This window comes from Mirounga angustirostris, unplaced genomic scaffold (assembly GCF_029215605.1).
Source record: "Mirounga angustirostris isolate CCGP_5_RB_7025 unplaced genomic scaffold, mMirAng1.0.hap1 SCAF_4, whole genome shotgun sequence".
NCBI classification, from domain to species: Eukaryota; Metazoa; Chordata; class Mammalia; order Carnivora; family Phocidae; genus Mirounga; species Mirounga angustirostris.
The window spans coordinates 49,478,149-49,496,766 of NW_026991712.1; the positions used below are offsets into that span (position 1 = coordinate 49,478,149).

The following is an 18,618-nucleotide window of genomic DNA, read 5'->3' on the forward strand; positions in this document are numbered from 1 at the left end:
CTTCCAGCTGATGCCTCCAGATCAACAAATGAATCTCCCTCACATATAATTGTTTTTCTTTCCTTTTCTTTCTTTCTTTTTTAAATATAGGTGTTTTTCAAACTGCTGTTTTTTGCTGGGTCTCAGGTCAACCAAGAAGACATGCAAACCCTCCAAGAGGAATCTCAGTTTGTTATAGCACTTTGGGATGCCCAGACATTAGTCCCATTGGTTATCCAAACCAGATGTTCTGGAGCTCATCTTTCTGGTATAGATCCCAGGGCTCATCTTTCTGGCATAGATACCAATGTGGGGCACCAAAACCTTGCTCCTCTGGGAGAAGTGCTTGTCTAGTGAGATCTTCCCTACTGTGTGTTGCTATGCTAGAGGTGAGTTTTTTGCAAGACCATGTCTCTGCTTCTGCTACCAGTTTTGATGTTGTCCTTTTATTCTTCGTTGTGGAGAGCAACTGATCTAGTTTTCAAATCTTTTTCAGAGGGAAATGATCCATATGTAGCTGTGGATGTGGGTGTGTCTGTGACAGAAGATCAGGATATTTCTATGCCACCATCTTGGATGCCCCTCCCAACATACTTATCATACTCTACAACTTAAGTCAACATTGGTAAAAATTAATAATGCAGGCAACTTCCTGAGAATTCTGGGTCCCAAGCCACTTTATCCCTTAATAGCCAGATAAACATGGCAAGATTCACTTAATTGGGCCTGAAGTATATGGCAAATTACTACAACTGTTGATTTAATTACTGTCAGTAGTAATCTAGGAGAAATAGTATTACTAATGATTCATAGCTTCCCCAACAACTAAAGATGTTAGATGGCTGTTTCCATAGGACAAAAACAACTCCTACTGTCTTTAACCTGATGGACGATTGTTTTCAGTATAAGAGAACTGGTTAAATTAGCATGGTTCCAATTTCCAGAGACCATTTCCGTAGACCTAAATGAAAATCTCAGCAACAAAAATATCTATGATCTTCTTAACATTATGTCTTGATATCTTGTTCCTGTGCTTGCTTACTAACTTCTTTCTTAAATATTCAAGTAACAAAGAATATTTTTAAATTATAACTTAAATGATTTGTTTTTCTTTCAATTTCAAATAAATTGTCCCATCCATTCAAGTCAAATCTTCTCTCAAAATCTAGCTTGGTTTGGAAAACTGGCCTGATAATCTGAAAAATATTTCTGTCTAAACAGTGCATAAACAAACTCTAGAAATCTTCATGGAGTTTCATCGCTAAAGCGTCTTGGGAGATTCCGTACCCATTAATCAAATTTGAGTGTATCATCTATGTTAGAAATGATCATTAGAAAAAGGTTAGTTTTATAAAAATAGTTCTGGGAGGACAAATTCAGTGCTGAGAAAATTTTTACGACGACTTTTAAAATTCTAGTGACCATTTTTCCCTTGGTACCTTAGCAAAGCCAGAAGTGAAAAAGCAAATGAATTTTTCCTTGCATTCCAATTAAAAATAAATTATTCCTGATTTTACGCGAGTGCATTTTTATTTAGTTGTGAACCAGCTTCTCGTTAATAACTGACACTATAAATTAGATAGAATTAAATGTTCCAGGTAGTCTGTAATGCATTTACAGGTGTTGTATATTTTTGGTATTTTATTTTATATTACATTTAATTAGCATATAAAATAAAATGCCAAAAATATTATATACTCAGAGTACAGGTAAAAGATAAGTTAGGGCTACATGCTGTACATATAAAGACAAGTTGAAAGATAGATTCAGTTCAAGTATGAGAGGGAAAAAGGTATGAAATAGTCAGACATCTACATGAACCCAACGGAGGTGACTTCAAAGTCAAGATTCCTATTGCCTGTGGAGCCTATTAAGAAGACAGATACTAGCAATTTGAAGAACAATGTGTGTTTATTTAAGGAAATATATCCAGCTGTTCCTCTAAGGCAGTTTCAAGTTCACGAGGGGTCAAAAGAATCATATAATATAAAATATAACACTTCCCAATGATAAGCAGCCTAAGGCATGAAACATTACAAAAATACATGCCACACTCTCTATAAGGCATTTCACAAAATAGATGTGGACCTTATCTTTATTTTAAATACAAATGAAATTCTAGAGATAATATAAAGTCAATGATAAAAGGCCATTAAGACTTTGAGTCAATATTAACACATATATAATGTAACCCTATATAACTAAAGGTGTCAGAAAGTCCATAGTCAGAATGGGAGCACAATTCAGTAAATAATGCCAAGAAAATCAATAACTACAAAGAGGAAAATGAATCAAAAGGTTATGCCAAACAATTTAGCTGTTCTGGACCAAAAAGAGTATAACTACTCACAATGAATTACTAAATCACTGCAGAGCACTTCAATTTTCTAAGTTCTGGAAACCTTTTATTCTTTTGCAGAAAAGATGGCACACCAGGCAAATGCATTCATATGTGAATATTCATTTGCATATATATGTAAAACTTTTCCTTGGGATATTTTTTTCTGTTTTTCTATGATTCAAAAAATAAGAATATTGGCCAAACAATGTACTTTACCCTATGAAGTTAATTTCTTCGTTTCCCCAAGGGACATATAAGCTTATTCTTTCACCCTGGTCAAGATAAATATTTTAATTTAACTTCAGGTTTTCAATTTCCTAGAGATTAATATCAAAATTATAAATAACATTTTAAAATTGGGATGGAAATTAAAAGTGCCATAGATTACTGGATTATTGCTTTTACATGTTCAGTTATATCTCTATTAGATAAATTACATTATTCGTATATAACAAAATGCTTAAAACAGTACCTGGCATAGAGTAGTAATTCAAAAGATGTCAAATACTATTCTTATCATTTTTGGTATTATTATTAATTCATTTCAGCTGTCCCATTTTCCATTTGTATAAAAGCAAAATTCTAATCTTAAAATCATGTAAAGGCAGAATTCACATTTTTATAATAAACATTTTAAGGTTGGTGGGAGGTAGGCAATTTCTAAAATTTTGATGATCTTCAAAGCCTAGTTAGATGCATCACTTGCAAAACAATGTCATCTATGTTGACAAGTATGAATGCGCTTTTTATTTTTTTGTGTGAAAGGTTTAACCTCACATATCCTAAAGAAAAACAATGAATACATTCTCCTAATTATATTCTTTTAGTACATCAAGTGCTCATCCTCAGCTTAACTATAATGCCTTTTACTTTTAATGCCACTGTGTTGGTGCTATGACTTATTTACCTGTCCCTTCTTTTTTTTTTTTTAAGATTTTATTTGTTTATTTGAGAGAGAGAGAATGAGAGACAGAGAGCATGAGAGGGAGGAGGGTCAGAGGGAGAAGCAGACTCCCCGCCGAGCAGGGAGCCCGATGCAGGACTCGATCCCGGGACTCCAGGATCATGACCTGAGCCGAAGGCAGTCGCCCAACCAACTGAGCCACCCAGGCGCCCCTACCTGTCCCTTCTTTTTTTTTTGCCACCTTCTGTGATAGCTGGTGTTTATATTTAACAATATGAAACTGCCATATTTGACTTACAAAAATGACAATTTAATGTGATTCAACCAAACAGATGGTCCAAAAAGTATAATTATAGCAGATTATGGTTTTAAGAAAGCTGTTTTCTAAGCTTCCAAAGGTAGGACATATTAGACTACATAAAGACTGTATTATCCCACTTTCCATCAATGCTTTTGAATAGTCATCTTTCTTATAATCATGTAAAAATCCCTACATTCATGACAGTATTTTAAAAAGATATGTTAATATCTACTTTAACACCAATCTTATTTTGCTGAGAGCCTAGTTTCTTCACATGCATCATTTGCTCTCAATAAATACAAATCCACATTATTTTTTAACTGTAACATTCTTTGAGAGATAAATGTCATTCAGTAGAGAACATTTACATGAACAACTGGGGATAGAGTCAATGTTGTGGCTTTTATGTAGGTCTAGATATAAATGCAGCACAGATTCTCAGAAGATAGACACTAAAAGAGCAGGTGATGTAGGATAGGCAAGTTGTTTTCTGAAAGTAGAGAAGTTAAAAGAAAATGTACAAACGCTCACCCTCTATAAAAGTGACTTCTGACTTTGTGGAGCATTGCAAAATAGAAAATACGTGGAATAGAATGAAAGAGAGAGAGAGGAAGGGAGGGAGGGAGAAAGGAAGGGAGAGGGAGAAGGTGGGGAGAGAATATGAATAAGTATTCCTCCAGGTAAAACCAGTCACAGGCTAGAGTGTATAAAAGCAAAGCAAATGATTAAGGACGTGAGGCAGACCAATATGTATTTCTCATAAAGTCAATCTGTATCAGGGGTGTTATTAGTCAGCTTTTGTACCTCTCTGCTCTCAAACTGGTTAACTATGGTCCCATTGGGCATGCACAATCAGAGAATCCTGATTCTACCATGCAGACATGATTCCATGGAAGAATGTATACAGTTACAAATTCTCAATCCATATCAGTTATATAATTCATATTAGGAACTTGAGAGAAAAAAGACTGGAGAAATTTCAGATGTCAGACCAGAATTCCCAACAAGCATCAATAATAGAGAAATCAACGACTGAATGTAATAGTGTCCTCCAGAAAGCCTTACTTATCAAGCTCAAGTCATTTTTTTTTTTTAGTGTAAGCTTAAAATATCTTTTTAAACCAATATCATATGAATCTTCAAATGGTTCTGTAATAAATAAGGCCAACATTTGAGATATAAAATAATTTGTGAATTAAGAGTCATAATTAATTTTATCTTCACAATTATATGCAGTATCAATTTAAGTATATGTTTTAAATAAGAATCCATTTTTATCTTTGATATCCAATTTGTAATAAAGAATTTCAAAAAATATTTAAAATGAAGATTTGTATAAGATAGAATGTAGTAATAAGGATGTATGTGACAGTTAAGACAACTCATGTTCCAATAATCATAGAACATTAAACTTGCTATTCATCTTGACCACTAAGACACCAATTCTACATCAATTAAGACTGGCAGCAGTCTTATTTCTTCCTGCAAAACCTTTAAGAAGTCTTACAATTCTAGGGGCACCTGCCTGGGTCAGTCTGCAGAGCATGGAATTCTTGATCTCCGGGTTGTGAGTTTGAGCCCCATGTTGGGTGTAGAGATTACTTAAACAAATAAAATCTTTTTTTTTTTTTAAAGAAGGCTTACAATTCTATTAAACTATAAATTTATTTTTTTCTCACAGCATGACCTTTGAAGATAGAATTAATGTATCAAAAATACAGGGATATTTACAAGAAGATAAATCAGAAAATATTCTTGTTCAAATAATGTTTCTGACATCTAGATGACCACAGTTTGATTGTCTTTCAATTAATGACTGGATGCCTCACCTAATATGAAGTGTAATGCTTTTTAAAATCATTTTTATAATTTTCATTTTAATAAAAATAATACAAGAGTCACTTAGTATGGGGTGCCTGGGTGGTGTCTGACTTGATTTCGGCTCAGGTTATGATCTCAGGGTTGTGAGATCGAGCCCTGCATTGGGTTCCATGCTCAGCGGGGCATCTGCTTGAGATTCTGTTCCTATCCCTTTCCCTCTGCCCCTACCCCTCCACTCCTGATTACGTGCGCACTCTCTCTCAAATAAATAAATAAATCTTAAAATAAAAAAAAAATCACTTTAAGTATGGATAGTATTTCTGAAAAGTTAATATATATCTTAATTCAGTTACAAATAAAATATATTGTTTAATTTAAATCTATGTCTGACTCCACCCATCCAATGCCTCAGTGCTTTTTTGATCTCATATCTTTTCATTAACTCTCTATTGCCACCTTTGTGGTCCTCCAGTATCCCTCCTATCCCAGAGACTTTGCACATGCTGTTTTTGTCTGGAACTATCCAATAAGAAGCAGAGTTTGCTCTCTCTGTTTCCTTCAGGTGTTTGAGTAAATGTTACCTTAATCATAGTGGCTTTTCCTGACGACCATATAGAAAACAGCAATTCCCCATCCTACCTTCCAAAACTCCCTTTCTCTCTTGCTTGCATTATTTTTCTCCGTAATACTTAGCATCACATGGCATATTATGTATCTATTTGTGTGTCATCTTTGTTTAGAACTTTGTTTCATTCCTTGCGAAAGCCATAGCATTAGAGCAGTGTCTAGAAAGTAATATAATAGCTGATCAATAAATATTTCTTTAAATGAATAAATTTCACTAGATAGTTATGGATCGTTATGGTCAAAGCCTTGAATTATACTCTGAGAATGCTTCAAATAAGAATTAAAGGTACCTCACCTGATGAAACCTTAGACAGAACATAGGAAGTATAAATGAAATTATAAAATAGATAGACATTGGGGAGGGTATGTGCTCTGGTAAGCGCTGTGAATTGTGCAAGACTGTTGAATCTCAGATCTGTACCTCTGAAACAAATAATGCAATATATGTTAAGAAAATAAAAGAAGAAGAAGAAGGTAGTGGGAGGGGAAGAATGAAGCAGGGGAAATCGGAGGGGTAGACGAACCATGAGAGACGATGGACTCTGAAAAACAAACAGGGTTCTAGAGGGGAGGGGGGTGGGAGGATGGGTTGGCCTGGTGGTGGGTATTGAGGAGGGCACATTCTGCATGGAGCACTGGGTGTTATGCACAAACAATGAATCATGGAACACTTCATCTAAAACTAATGATGTAATGTATGGGGATTAACATAAGAATAAAAAAAATAGCATCTGAAAAACGAGAAGAAAATGATAAATTTGATGTGGAAATTGGAGAGACCTTTATGAAAGATGTGACATTTGAATGAAACCTTGACCAGGGATGATTTATACACATGAAGATGCGGATGAGGACCATCCATCAACAGGAAGATGTATGGGCAAAGGCACAGAGACAAGAGAGTCTATAATGAATTTTGCGAATGAGCCAATAGTCTGATAATGGCTAGAACAAGGTGGTATCAGGAAAGAAGTATGCAGTGAGTGACAATAATGTAAATATGTGTTTATAAGGTCATGTTTGTATTTCATTTTCCAGTTCAGTGATTCCCAAAATTTGGGAATATGAGAGCACTTTTTTTTTAAAACATTGAAACATAAAATCCCTATTTGATATAATTGGCTTAAAAACCATATAAAATACATGGTATTAAAAGCTATTACAAATTTAGTACCATCTTTTATTAAGCCTATCATTTTAGAACCAAAAAATAATATAGGGGTATATATGTATGTATGCATACACGGGTTATACTTCTTTTCACCATTATACAGGCAATGATTAATATTCATGTGAATTGTAGGGTCTCTTGCAGTAAATCCATGGTCCCATGGATCTGAAGCACATGAGCCCAGAGCTACAGTCTAGGCAACGAGAACCCATAAAATTTCTTTGAGTAGAAGAATTACATGATGAAGCCTATGCTGTGGGAACCCTGGGGGTTAGAGATTGAAGACACCTTATAAAACATCTCTGCACAGTCTGCTAAAGTTATAGAAAAAGAAATTGCAATCCACAGAGATAAGAGACATCGGCCAAGATTACAGGTAGAGGACTATGGCTAGTGTTCAGGTTCCTGAAGTGATCTCATCAAGCCCTTCCATAATGGGATAGATAAGACAGATAAGCACCCAAACATATCACTGATAATCAAAAATGAACATCAGTTCTTATCTGGTAAAATAAGATGGAATGTTACACACCTGAAGTTAGATGTACACTGTTCTCTTTGCTGTGGTATGGGGATTGCGGTATTTTCAAAATTCTGTATCCAATAGCATGTGGATCGTACTCTAGTTTTTCTCTAAGTCTGTATTTCAGAAACATATTCATCCTTAAGAATTTATCTCTATGCTTCTTTTAAAAACAACAACAACAACAAAATGTTTGCTCAAGGTCATCTGGAATTTCAGCAAGGGAGTTTACAGGTATACATGATTTTATACATAACATTTTGAAAATTTAAACATAAACTATACACTTTAATCAATAGAATGATATAGTATATATGAAAAGTTCAACGTTTAAACACTAAAGAACAAAGTTATTTATGCTAATGATGATTCCTGCCTCCACCCAATTTGTAAAAACAGGTTTACATATATTTGAGTTCCTCTTGAAGTACCTGTTTGGCTCTGACAAAATCAATGTCCGACATAGGCAAACATTTTTTAATGCCACTCAACAAATTCTGTATCTAATTGAAAGTCATTATGCAGTTGTGCACAGGTGAGATCTGCTATCTGAACAAACGCTGAAGCTGTTCCATTTTCCACAGCTAGTGCTCCACCAAAAGCAAGGAAAAGGGTACTCTTCCCTCCCATTCCTCTGTAGGGAATTATAAATAACCAATCTAGACATGAGTGAGGAATGGATTTCAAAGTCCCACATGAATTTTCAAAGGCTTAGTGTAATTTATACTTTAAAATGTCTTTGACAAGTAGTCCGGCTCTCCCACCCCTCTCTTCGATCCCCTAGCATAGCCCCACACACCTTCCCTGGTCTTCTCACCGGGTCCTCTAAAAGAAAGTTGCATTATTTTTACTAAAGGATATTATGGTAAGTCTCTAGGGAATGAGGAAATTAGAAAGTTTATTTATGTACTTTTTCAATTTTAAAGAAAACCATAAAAACACTTTCCTTCTTTCTCACATTGAGGTTTTGTTAAGTGTGCAATTATTGCCTTAATTGGATTACAATTGCCTCTAGGCTAGTTTATGCCTTTTACATGATCAAAAACACACACAGAAATGATACCATTGAAAATGGAAATGCACTGGTTTTTGGTGATGGGATAATTCAGATATTTTTATATACCCATTGCTAGCAAACAATTGTAATACCTTCCACTTTTGCAAATATTATTAGTGTAAGATAGAAATTCATTTAAGGATTCTATTTGCTCTTATTGCTAACCTTTCTGTATACTTTAATTTTATTATATTTTGCTCTCTAATATTTTACATGATTAGAATATAGAAACAGTTAATGCAATATAATGTAGCTGATACAATTAAACAGAAGTAACACATTAGATTTTTTTTAACTAAACCACTTAGTACACCCTACTGTGTTCATCCTGTATAATTATACATTTTCTGACTTGTCTCATGTAATTCACAATTTCTTCCTGCTGCTTAATCGCAGACTTCAGCAAACACATTTTAGGGGAGAGACTCAGTACAATTTTTCTATAATCTTTTATTTGCCATCTGCATTAAGGTGATGATTACCTACATGGAAAAAAATGAGGGGGTGTCCAAAAGATACAGGAGTAAAGGTACAAGATGGTTTTTAAGTACATGCATAATTTAGATCCATTCTTGTGCGAGGAAATCACAAGGAAATTAATCAGCAATATATTTGTAGACTTTGTGCCAATCATTTTTATAAGACACAAGCAGCATTTATCATATGTTGTTTCTCAGTCACAAGAAAGAGAGGCGTCAAAAGGCAATCAGGCATATAAAATCAAACTGGCAGTCCTGGCCCTCAGAGCTTTCTGTGGTGCATAAAACTTCTTTGAACAAGAGAAATGTTAGTGTTCACGTCTCAGGTGGAAATTGGCCAAAAATATTATCATACTCAAAAAAAATTTCATTTCTATCATATTTTGGCCTTTGATAGAGTAATTGTTGCCGATTGTCTAAAACATTTAGTAATGCCGAAAGACATCCTAGGAATAATGAAAAAGTACAGACTTCGACTATAGAACAAGCTGTAGTTCCCTGCCTAAGATGATAAACAGAGTCAGTGATAGGATGCACTGGGCGCAATAAGGTAATATTTACTTTGCTTTAGACAATAGGGAAGATAAAGTGATAACGAGTTGGGCTTACTAGAAAGAGAAGTGATTGGAAAGCTTTTCATGGCAGGCATATTGCATTACCATAAAACACATTATAAGACTTTGATTTTTAGCTAAACCTAATGGCTTTCAGTTCCATAATCATCTTTGTTCTGGACTTTAGGCCAGGGTAACTGTGCTGTTCCTTTTCAGTCAGAATCAATCCCTTTAGGGTAGATTACAAATGACTCCTTTTAACCCTTTAAAATGGTGTCTGTAATGAATTATGTTACAAATATGCTCCGGACCAAGAAGTTTGGCGATGAATTTCCTGTTACATATTCAGCTTGTCATTCACAATTAACTCTCTCTCCCCTCTATTCTGAACTGTTTTATTTCTCCTGAGAGTTATCATTGATATCGGACAAATAAATGGAAGTTTTAGGCTAGCTTCCCAAACCCTTCAATAGACTTTCAGGAAAGAAAATCTATCACTTCTGGAAAGGAAAAGAAAAGAAAAGGGGAGAAAACAAAAGAAAAGAAAGGAAAAGAAAAGAAAAGAAAAGAAGAGAGAGGGGGAGAGAGAGAGAGAGAACTACCCAGTGATCATGCCTGAATGAAGGTTCCTGAGCTAGACTGAAATTGCATTTGATCTGTTTCTCTGTTGATTTTGTAAACCTTTCCAAAGGTTTCCATAGTAACAAGTGAATTATCCCCTCTCCCCCTAACATTTTCCAAGCATGTAAGAGGGATACAGATAAAGGTTAGTGAGAAAAAAGGCTACAATATTTTTTTCTACTACCAGGATAGATCTGAAGAAGTCATGATTAGTCTTTTAAGGAATCAAGTATGTTTCTCTCACCACAGTCATAAGAAAAAGTTGGGTCAGAATTTACTTACATCTCTGATGTCTGCGTTTGCTCCTGTACATGGTCATTCTGAAAAAATCCGACTTTCTAAGAAGTAATTGCTTTGACCACGGAGACAAAGAGACGGGTTGTGCTCCTGCTTTGCAGTAAGACTGTTGCTCACTGACAGAAGGTAACCAGCAATCACACAGTGAAAGCCAGGGTAATACCATTCTCATAAAATTACAGGGGAGACGCTACAGCCTGTAACTACTCTATCTAATGCAAATCTTCTAGAGAAAATTGTATTCCCTTCACCTTCCCCCAACCGGTATCAGTTAAGTTCTCTAATAAAATCTGCACTATGAAAGTGCTGTGCTTGAAGGATTGTTGAATTAAGAACAGATTCATGTATTTAGCAAGAACAGTAAAACTGAAAATACAAATATGAAATATAAAAACCCTTGTTTGAGATTTATAGAAATTAAAAACTATCCTTTGGGTTCACATGTCTTTTAGCCACCCTAGAATGCTTAGATTTGTATTTTATTTTTGAAATTCTACTAAATTCTTTCTGTCTCTGAGCTCTCAATGCACTTTGTATGCTGAATTATTAAAGCAATTGCCACTTTTAGTTTTGTCTATTTCTCCAAACAGACTGCTTCTCAGGCAATGCAGGAATTGCAGTATTTTCACATTATCTCCCCAGGCCGAGAATGGAAGGGGCACGCGTTAGGGTCTCAGAGTCGGTGAGTGCCTACTGTGTGCTGGGCACTCTGTCTGCTCCCGAAGGAAGCCTTTCATGAGTCTTTTGCCTGCCCTCCCCTCTGCTGCCTCATTTTTGTCCTCAGACCTCTCTTTTCACAGGATTGTGGACATATTCTTATCTGAACACATTTCACACTGTCAACTGGACAGCACGGAAGCTTTGTCTTCATATGCCTTGGACTCTCTCCGCTCTGAGAGCAACGCCCGCCTGGCACCCCGCAGAAGCTCAGGAGCACTACCTCTCCCAAACACTCCAAAATTGTGTATGATTTCCAATCTCCTTCCTGTGCTAATGAGGGTGTCTGAAATGCAGTTTTATTTAAAATACCAAAGGATTTATACACCAGCGAATAACTTCTGTGTAATAAGACTTCCTGATTATACATTAAGCTTCCATCTTCCAGCTAAAAGCAGAAGACATTTTCAATTGCCAGAATTCCTTTTTAGTGTTAACAAACTCAGTCTACTTACTGATAGCAGGAGACATCCTTCTTAATAAAAGGATTATTTCAGTGTCAAGAATATTTTCATATTTGGGGCCCCTGGGTGGCTCAGTCGTTAAGTGTCTGCCTTCGGCTCAGGTCATGATCCCAGGGTCCCGGGATCGAGCTCCACATCGGGCTCCCTGCTCGGCAGGAAGCCTGCTTCTCCCTCTACCCCTCCCCCTGCTTGTGTTCCCTCTCTCGCTGTCTCTCTCTCTCTAATAAAAACATAAAATCTTTTTTTTAAAGAATATTTTCATATTTAAGTAATTACTACATTTCATAATCATAGATTTCAAAAAGAGCATGTCGGCAGGTTTTTAGCAGCATTTCTGCCCACTTTCTTTGACTTTTGACTAACAAACTGCAGTGTTTAGTGAGGTTTTTTTGTCAAAGACCACTATGGTTATATCTTACTCTAAGACATAGTCAATTATGAAACACTAGAAGGATTTTCCTTGTGTTTTCTCTAAAAGTGAGACTAAAATATTTCAATAAATAAAATAAGTAGGCTTTTTCTTAATGACATATAATACACCTATATCCCACAAACTTTTACCTGCTTAATTTTTCTCCATAGCACTTATGTATTTGTTTTTTGTCTCTGCCTACTAGAACATTAGCTTTCAGAGGACAGGCTTTCTTTTTTCAGAGTTATATATCCAGAGGACATATCAATGCCTGGTATAAAGTGGGCTCTTGGTAAATATTTGCTGAATAAAGGAGTTTTTATGAACTAATTTAAGTTATAAAGACAATATACTATAATTTATTTTTCAATAAATCTGGACAATAGTCAAACTCATGTTTATTGACTGAAGTTACTTTCTTATTTGATGCAAGCACTTGTCATTTCATGTCTGTCTTTTGGCCCCAAAGTTAATTTGGACGAGTTCACTGTTCTGGATGGAATTGTATATACTCACAGATGTGAAGATAAATTTTAAATTTACTGAAGCAAAGTCACAACCACTAAGCAAGCTCTCCTTTATAAAAGTTACTCATGCCAGAAGATGAACAAACATAAAATTTATTACAACTAAACAAAGTTAAAACCGTCTGTCCAACATATATGGTATGAATAAACATGTCATTGGTGATGATGAGGCAGAAATCGCTTAATGATGCAATGACATAAACGGTATTAATTTTTAAATTATTATATGGTTCCATCACATGTGTAGTTTCTCTCTTTTCACATTGTTAGTGCTGTAATATCTGTAATTAACATCGATCTGAACAATTTTTGCAAAGGTTATGTAACAATTTGAATTTGTTCACATATACCACAACCCATCAGCCAGCCTCATTCATTATCACACAGACACACATGAAAACAAGTATCCTGACTTGTACTCCTCAATGTTTGGTACACTGTTGTGCTCCCAATCTTGTACCAGGGTTGACTTTCATAGTTTCCACATAGGGATTTTCATGTTATCAACTCTTTCCTACATTACTCTTCTCACCTCAGGGAATACAGAGCAATCCACTCTTGGACCTCATATCTGTTTCTAGTGCTTTAAACCATCACAATTTGGGACCTCAATTCCACCTAATGGATTAAGAGCAACTTCATGAGTACCATGTTGCAGTACAGGTAGGAAGATGAGAGGAAGGTAGAGGAAGTAGCTGAGGCAGAGGAGGAGGTCTTGGCTGGGAAATTTTCAGCCACAAGAATAAGGAGGAAGAATGCAGACATACAGGACAGAAAAAATAGCTGAAGAGAGAAGACAGGTCCAGACATCTCATTCTTTTTTTCCTTACCTTCTTCAAGAATCCAGACTGAGTACTGTTGTTTTATGTTCAAAATCAGCTTTATGCCTATAATGTCAGAGGTCAAAAAAAGCATTACTTGCTTTTTAAAATATCTATCTACTCCCTGAAACATAATTTCTTTTAATGGACTCAATCTTTTTTTTTTTAAAGATTTTATTTATTTATATTAGAGAGAGAGAGAGAGAGCACATGAGCTGGGGGGAGGGGCAGAGGGTGAGGGAGGGAGGTGAGCAGGAACGCAATGGTCACGGGGCTTGATGACCTGAGCCAAAGGCAGACACTTAACCAACTGAGCCACCCAGGTGCCCCTAATGGATTCAATCTTTATATTCCATACTTAAAATACAAATTCAGTGAGTGCTGACAAATTGGGAAGGATGACTTACCATATAAAATCAAATGATTATGTCAATATCTTTCCCTTTTTCATGGAAGGAACCATTTAAAAAATAAAAGTACCTGGCAAAGTAAGAGAAGATGACTTTTAACATAAAAGAACAACAAATAAGAAGGAAGGAAGGCAAGAAGGAAGGAAAGAAGGAAGAAAGAAGGAAGGAAGGGTGTGTACTCTGTGTGTGTGTGTGTGTGTGTACAATGAGAGATAAAGGAAGTACTTTGTGCTGCTGTGTGTCAAGCACTGTGCTAAGTACACATCATGTCACATAATCTTTGCAAGTCTGTTACTTAGCTATCCCTACCTTCCTTTTAGAAATGAGCAAACTTTCCCCAAAGGAGGCCAGGTGCAGGTAATATTCAGGGACACTGCATGACTTAGGTAGTGGTATTGAGATTATTTTGTTAGAAAATAGACCAATATGATTTTAGGACTGAATTAAGGGACAATGCACTGGGTAGCTGCTGGAGAAGACTTATGTAAAAGTGTCATTATAATGTCACTAATAAAGCACCGAAATCAAGAAAATGATGTTTGCTGGAACTCGTCACAGGGAATGAACACCATGGTTTAATGAGAGCTAACATTCATCTAGGGAGTGCATGTTAGGTGTTAGGCATTAGGCTGTCTTCTAAGAGTTTTACGGGATTACTCACTGAATACTAAAAACAATCTTATGATGGATTCATCCACCACCTCCTCCTATCATTATTATTATTTTTATTATTTTGTTTTTGCCCCTTTTAATGTTTCAGTAAGATAAGGCTGAGAGATTAAGTGTTCTGACTGAAACCTCACAGAGAACAAGAGATAATGCCTGGTTTTGAACCGGCTGATCTTTCTCTAGAGCCAATGCAATACTGTAACATGCCATGTAAGGTTGAAGGGATACTTTTGGTAGCTGTTTAGGCCACAGGGGTTGAAGACCCACAGAGACATATTTCCATAACAACTAGTAGTGCTCAACTCACTCCTAAGACGGATGAATGCAATTAACTGCAGGGTTTAGGCTGCTAGATGCTGGTAGGGACATGCAAGTTCAGAAGCACCATGGACTGCTTGGGACAGCAGAGGTCTGCTCATGTCTGCAGCAGTGTTGACTTCCCTTTCTCATACGTGTCACCTCACCCACCTCTCCTGATGCCCCAACCCTCAACCTTTCTTCCAAATAAAACACTAAGAGAACATTTAAAGAATACCAAGAGTATCAAATGATTAGCCCATCCAGAGTTCTGACATTCTTACCTGGTTTAAAATACAATATGTATGTAAGTGATGAATCACTAAATCCTACACCTGAAACTAATATTACACTGTATGTTAACTAAGTGGAATTTAAATAAGAACCTAGAAGAAAAAAAATAAAAATTATAATATGTATTAATTTTGATAGAACTTCTAAGAATTTTATCAAGACACAGTATATGGATGGTGTAGAAATATATTTTTAAATATTTTATTTATTTATTTGACAGAGAGAGAGAGAGCAAGAGAGCACAAGCAGGGAGAGCAACAGAGGGAGAGGGAGAAGCAGGCTCCCCGCTGAGCAAGGAGCCCGATGTGGGGCTCAATCCCAGGACCCTGGGATCGTGACCTGAGCTGAAGGCAGATGCTTAACCGACTCAGCCACCCAGGTGCCCCTCGATGGTGTGGAAATATTTAACTTGAACTGCATAATACTTATATTGTTATTATTATTAATTACTAAAACAATAAAATGGTAAAATTGAAAATGTGTTAAGAAGTGAATTTGCCAAAATTCCTCATTTACAGATGTCTGGTCCACCACAGAGAGCTCTTACAAGTTAGCTGGACAGAAAACTGAAGGGAATGGAGGGGCAGGACCTCAAGCTACTCAAACCAGGTACTCACAGCAGGAGCCTCAATCCAGGACACCCCAGAGTTAGCCTAGCGCCTCTGAGCACCCTAGCCTGAAATTATTTCTTAATTGATCAGAGTGATATCTCAACTTCCCTTTGGTCAGTTTTTCTCAGGTTTGCACAGAAAGTTACCCACAGTTAACCTTTTTCTTATGTCATTCTTGTCACCCTACAGCGCAACGCACAGATGTGGACCTTCTCTACCTTTCCCTCACCAGAATGTCAGCTGTCCCTGGGGAAACTGCCTTTTCTCCGCTCAGAGATGAGTTCTGCCTTCTTTATTAAAACATCTCCTTGCTAGTGTAGCCCCTATAAATTCTTTACAAAAGTCCTTTGCTCAGGTACTTTCAGAGATAACATCAAATATTTTCAACCTCAGCGCAATCACTGGTCCATCTTGTCGACAATTTAAGGAAAAATATCTGCATTTTCTGTGTATGTTTATATTAAATTTGCTGTCTTGCTTAATGTTCTGGAACTGGATCCATATCTGTTTGCCCCAGAGTCAAGTGCTCTCCTGTTAGCAGATAATCTAAAAATAGTTATTAATTAAAGTATTGAGTGGCTATCATATTAAAAAATCTTCTTGTCATTTTACCTAGTACCTCATTTGACTGATCGATTTATCATTGTTCTTTTTTAAATCAGAGAAAACATAAAACTTCCTAATGTTCGGCTCAAGTTTTCATTTGTAATACTGGTTCAAATGAGTGAGAAAATTTCCAGAATGATTCTTCTTTATACTTGACTGTTTGTACTTGACAAACAAGTCAACTGTATATTCCCTCCATTTGATTCATTAAATGTTTTTATGTATTTGGAAAAAAAATTTCTAAGATTTTTTGTAAACTATAATTGGATTTAATTATGAAGTCTTTATTCATTTCTTTGGACTTTCTCCAGTTTCTTATGCTCTAATATCAAACAAGTCTTTGAAATCACTGAATTTTAAAAAATATTTAATACTTAAACGTATTCAACATAGTTAAATGTTTTTCCTTTATAACTCACATTGCAATCGACTTTATTTTCACTGAATCTCCTTGGTAATTGTTTTTGAGCATTCTCATGTTTGTTCATTTCCCTTTCTTTGTGTGGTTCCTATTCTACCTTCTCTTAGTTTCATCATTCTTTTAGCCTAAATTTGATTTTTCAGACTTAGTTTTATCTTCTTAGTGGTTTTACTTTCCCATTCATATTTGGATAAATTTATTTTCATTGTCTCAAGGATAATGGCATTCTATCTTTTTAATCCCATCCTTTGGGTGGGCCCAAATATTTAATGGCCCCTAAAAGATTTTTTTTTTTAAAGAAGACTAAAACATATACGATTAAATTAACCTTGAATTTTCTACAGATTATAACTAGAAATATGAAGGAAGGTATTTATGCCTGTGTAAATAATTTATCTCACTTCAAAGTATTTTAACAAATGTTGACTGTTACACAGTAAAAATGTAGCAAACCTAGATCTAAAAAGTACAAAGCCTTTTCGGGGTGATAGCCACATAAAGGGTACTATATTCATAACAAATTACCTCACAGACATGTGAACACGATAATGGAGTTTATTGGATGTGGGCATGGTGTGGGGGAATTGTTGTACCACGTTCCCTGGAGGTGTTTTAGTTATGAGATACACTTCCTCAGTACCTTACCACTCTGTCTCAGACATAGCATCTTCACGGTGTCCTGGGATGGAGGGATACTACTGAGTTTACATGTAATAATGGTGAGACATTAAAACATCCTTAAAATCACAATAGTTTCCATGATCATGAAAATTATGTGTGGAATTTCACTATAACAGAATTTACAAAATAAGAAATATATGCTCTATTATATCTATCCATCTATCTATCTATGTATCTATCATCTATCTAGCTATGTATCTATGTATCTATCATCTATCTAGCTATGTATCTATCTATCTATCTATCATCTATCTAGCTATATATCTATCTATCATCTATCTAGCTATGTATCTATCTATCATCTATCTAGCTATCTATCTATCTATGTATCTATCATCTATCTAGCTATGTATCTATGTATCTATCATCTAGCTATGTATCTATCTATCATCTATCATCTATCTATCATCTATCTAGCTATGTATCTATCTATCATCTATCTAGCTATGTATCTATCTATGTATCTATCATCTATCTATTTATCTAGCTATCTATCTATCATCTACTCATCATCACCTATTTACTCATCTACCTACCTATCTTAAAAACCAGAGATGTGAGTTGAAGAGCTAGCAAGCAAGACAGTCTCCAGGGTGTTTGGAAGATGAACGATACTTCAGTGGCCAGACTCTGGTTGGGGAAGATCCTTAAAGAAGTAGAGAAGATGAAGGGTAATTGCGGTTACCAGCAAGTGGCACCTGAGGCAGATGAAGGCAAAATGTAGCAAATGTCCATGGAGAAATAAATGCTAAAAGTCCTCTTGCACAAATTGCTGATTGCCCAGCGCATTGCCTTTCTCTTTTTTCTGGCTGATTCTTATCTCAGTCGACTTCTTCCATCAAACTTGCCCTCTTTTCTTTCTTGCCTCTGAACTAGAGCATCTGGTCTTATCTTTCTTTTCTACTTTTTCTTCTGCTGTCTTTTATCTATACAGAATTATAATTTATAGGATATATGTGGTAGTGGAGTATAAGTAGGGGGTAGGTCACCTCAAATTCTTATTGGTACAAGGC

The 18,618-nt window shown here is 35.8% G+C and overlaps 1 protein-coding gene across 3 annotated transcripts in view; it reads right to left on the bottom strand.

Moving 5' to 3' along the window:
* RALYL (RALY RNA binding protein like) overlaps window positions 1-18,618 on the bottom strand; it is a 693,429-nt gene that overhangs the window by 184,032 nt on the left and 490,779 nt on the right. For 2 of the 3 annotated variants that reach the window (XM_054512552.1, XM_045896308.2), the window contains exon 1: window positions 10,661-10,800. The exons of the other annotated variant lie outside the window; for it this stretch is intronic. In XM_054512552.1, the coding sequence (XP_054368527.1) occupies window positions 10,661-10,697 (37 nt within the window). In that variant the 5' untranslated portion in view covers window positions 10,698-10,800. Of the gene's footprint in view, window positions 1-10,660; window positions 10,801-18,618 lie in introns of those variants that run through there. 3 annotated transcript variants of the gene reach the window in all.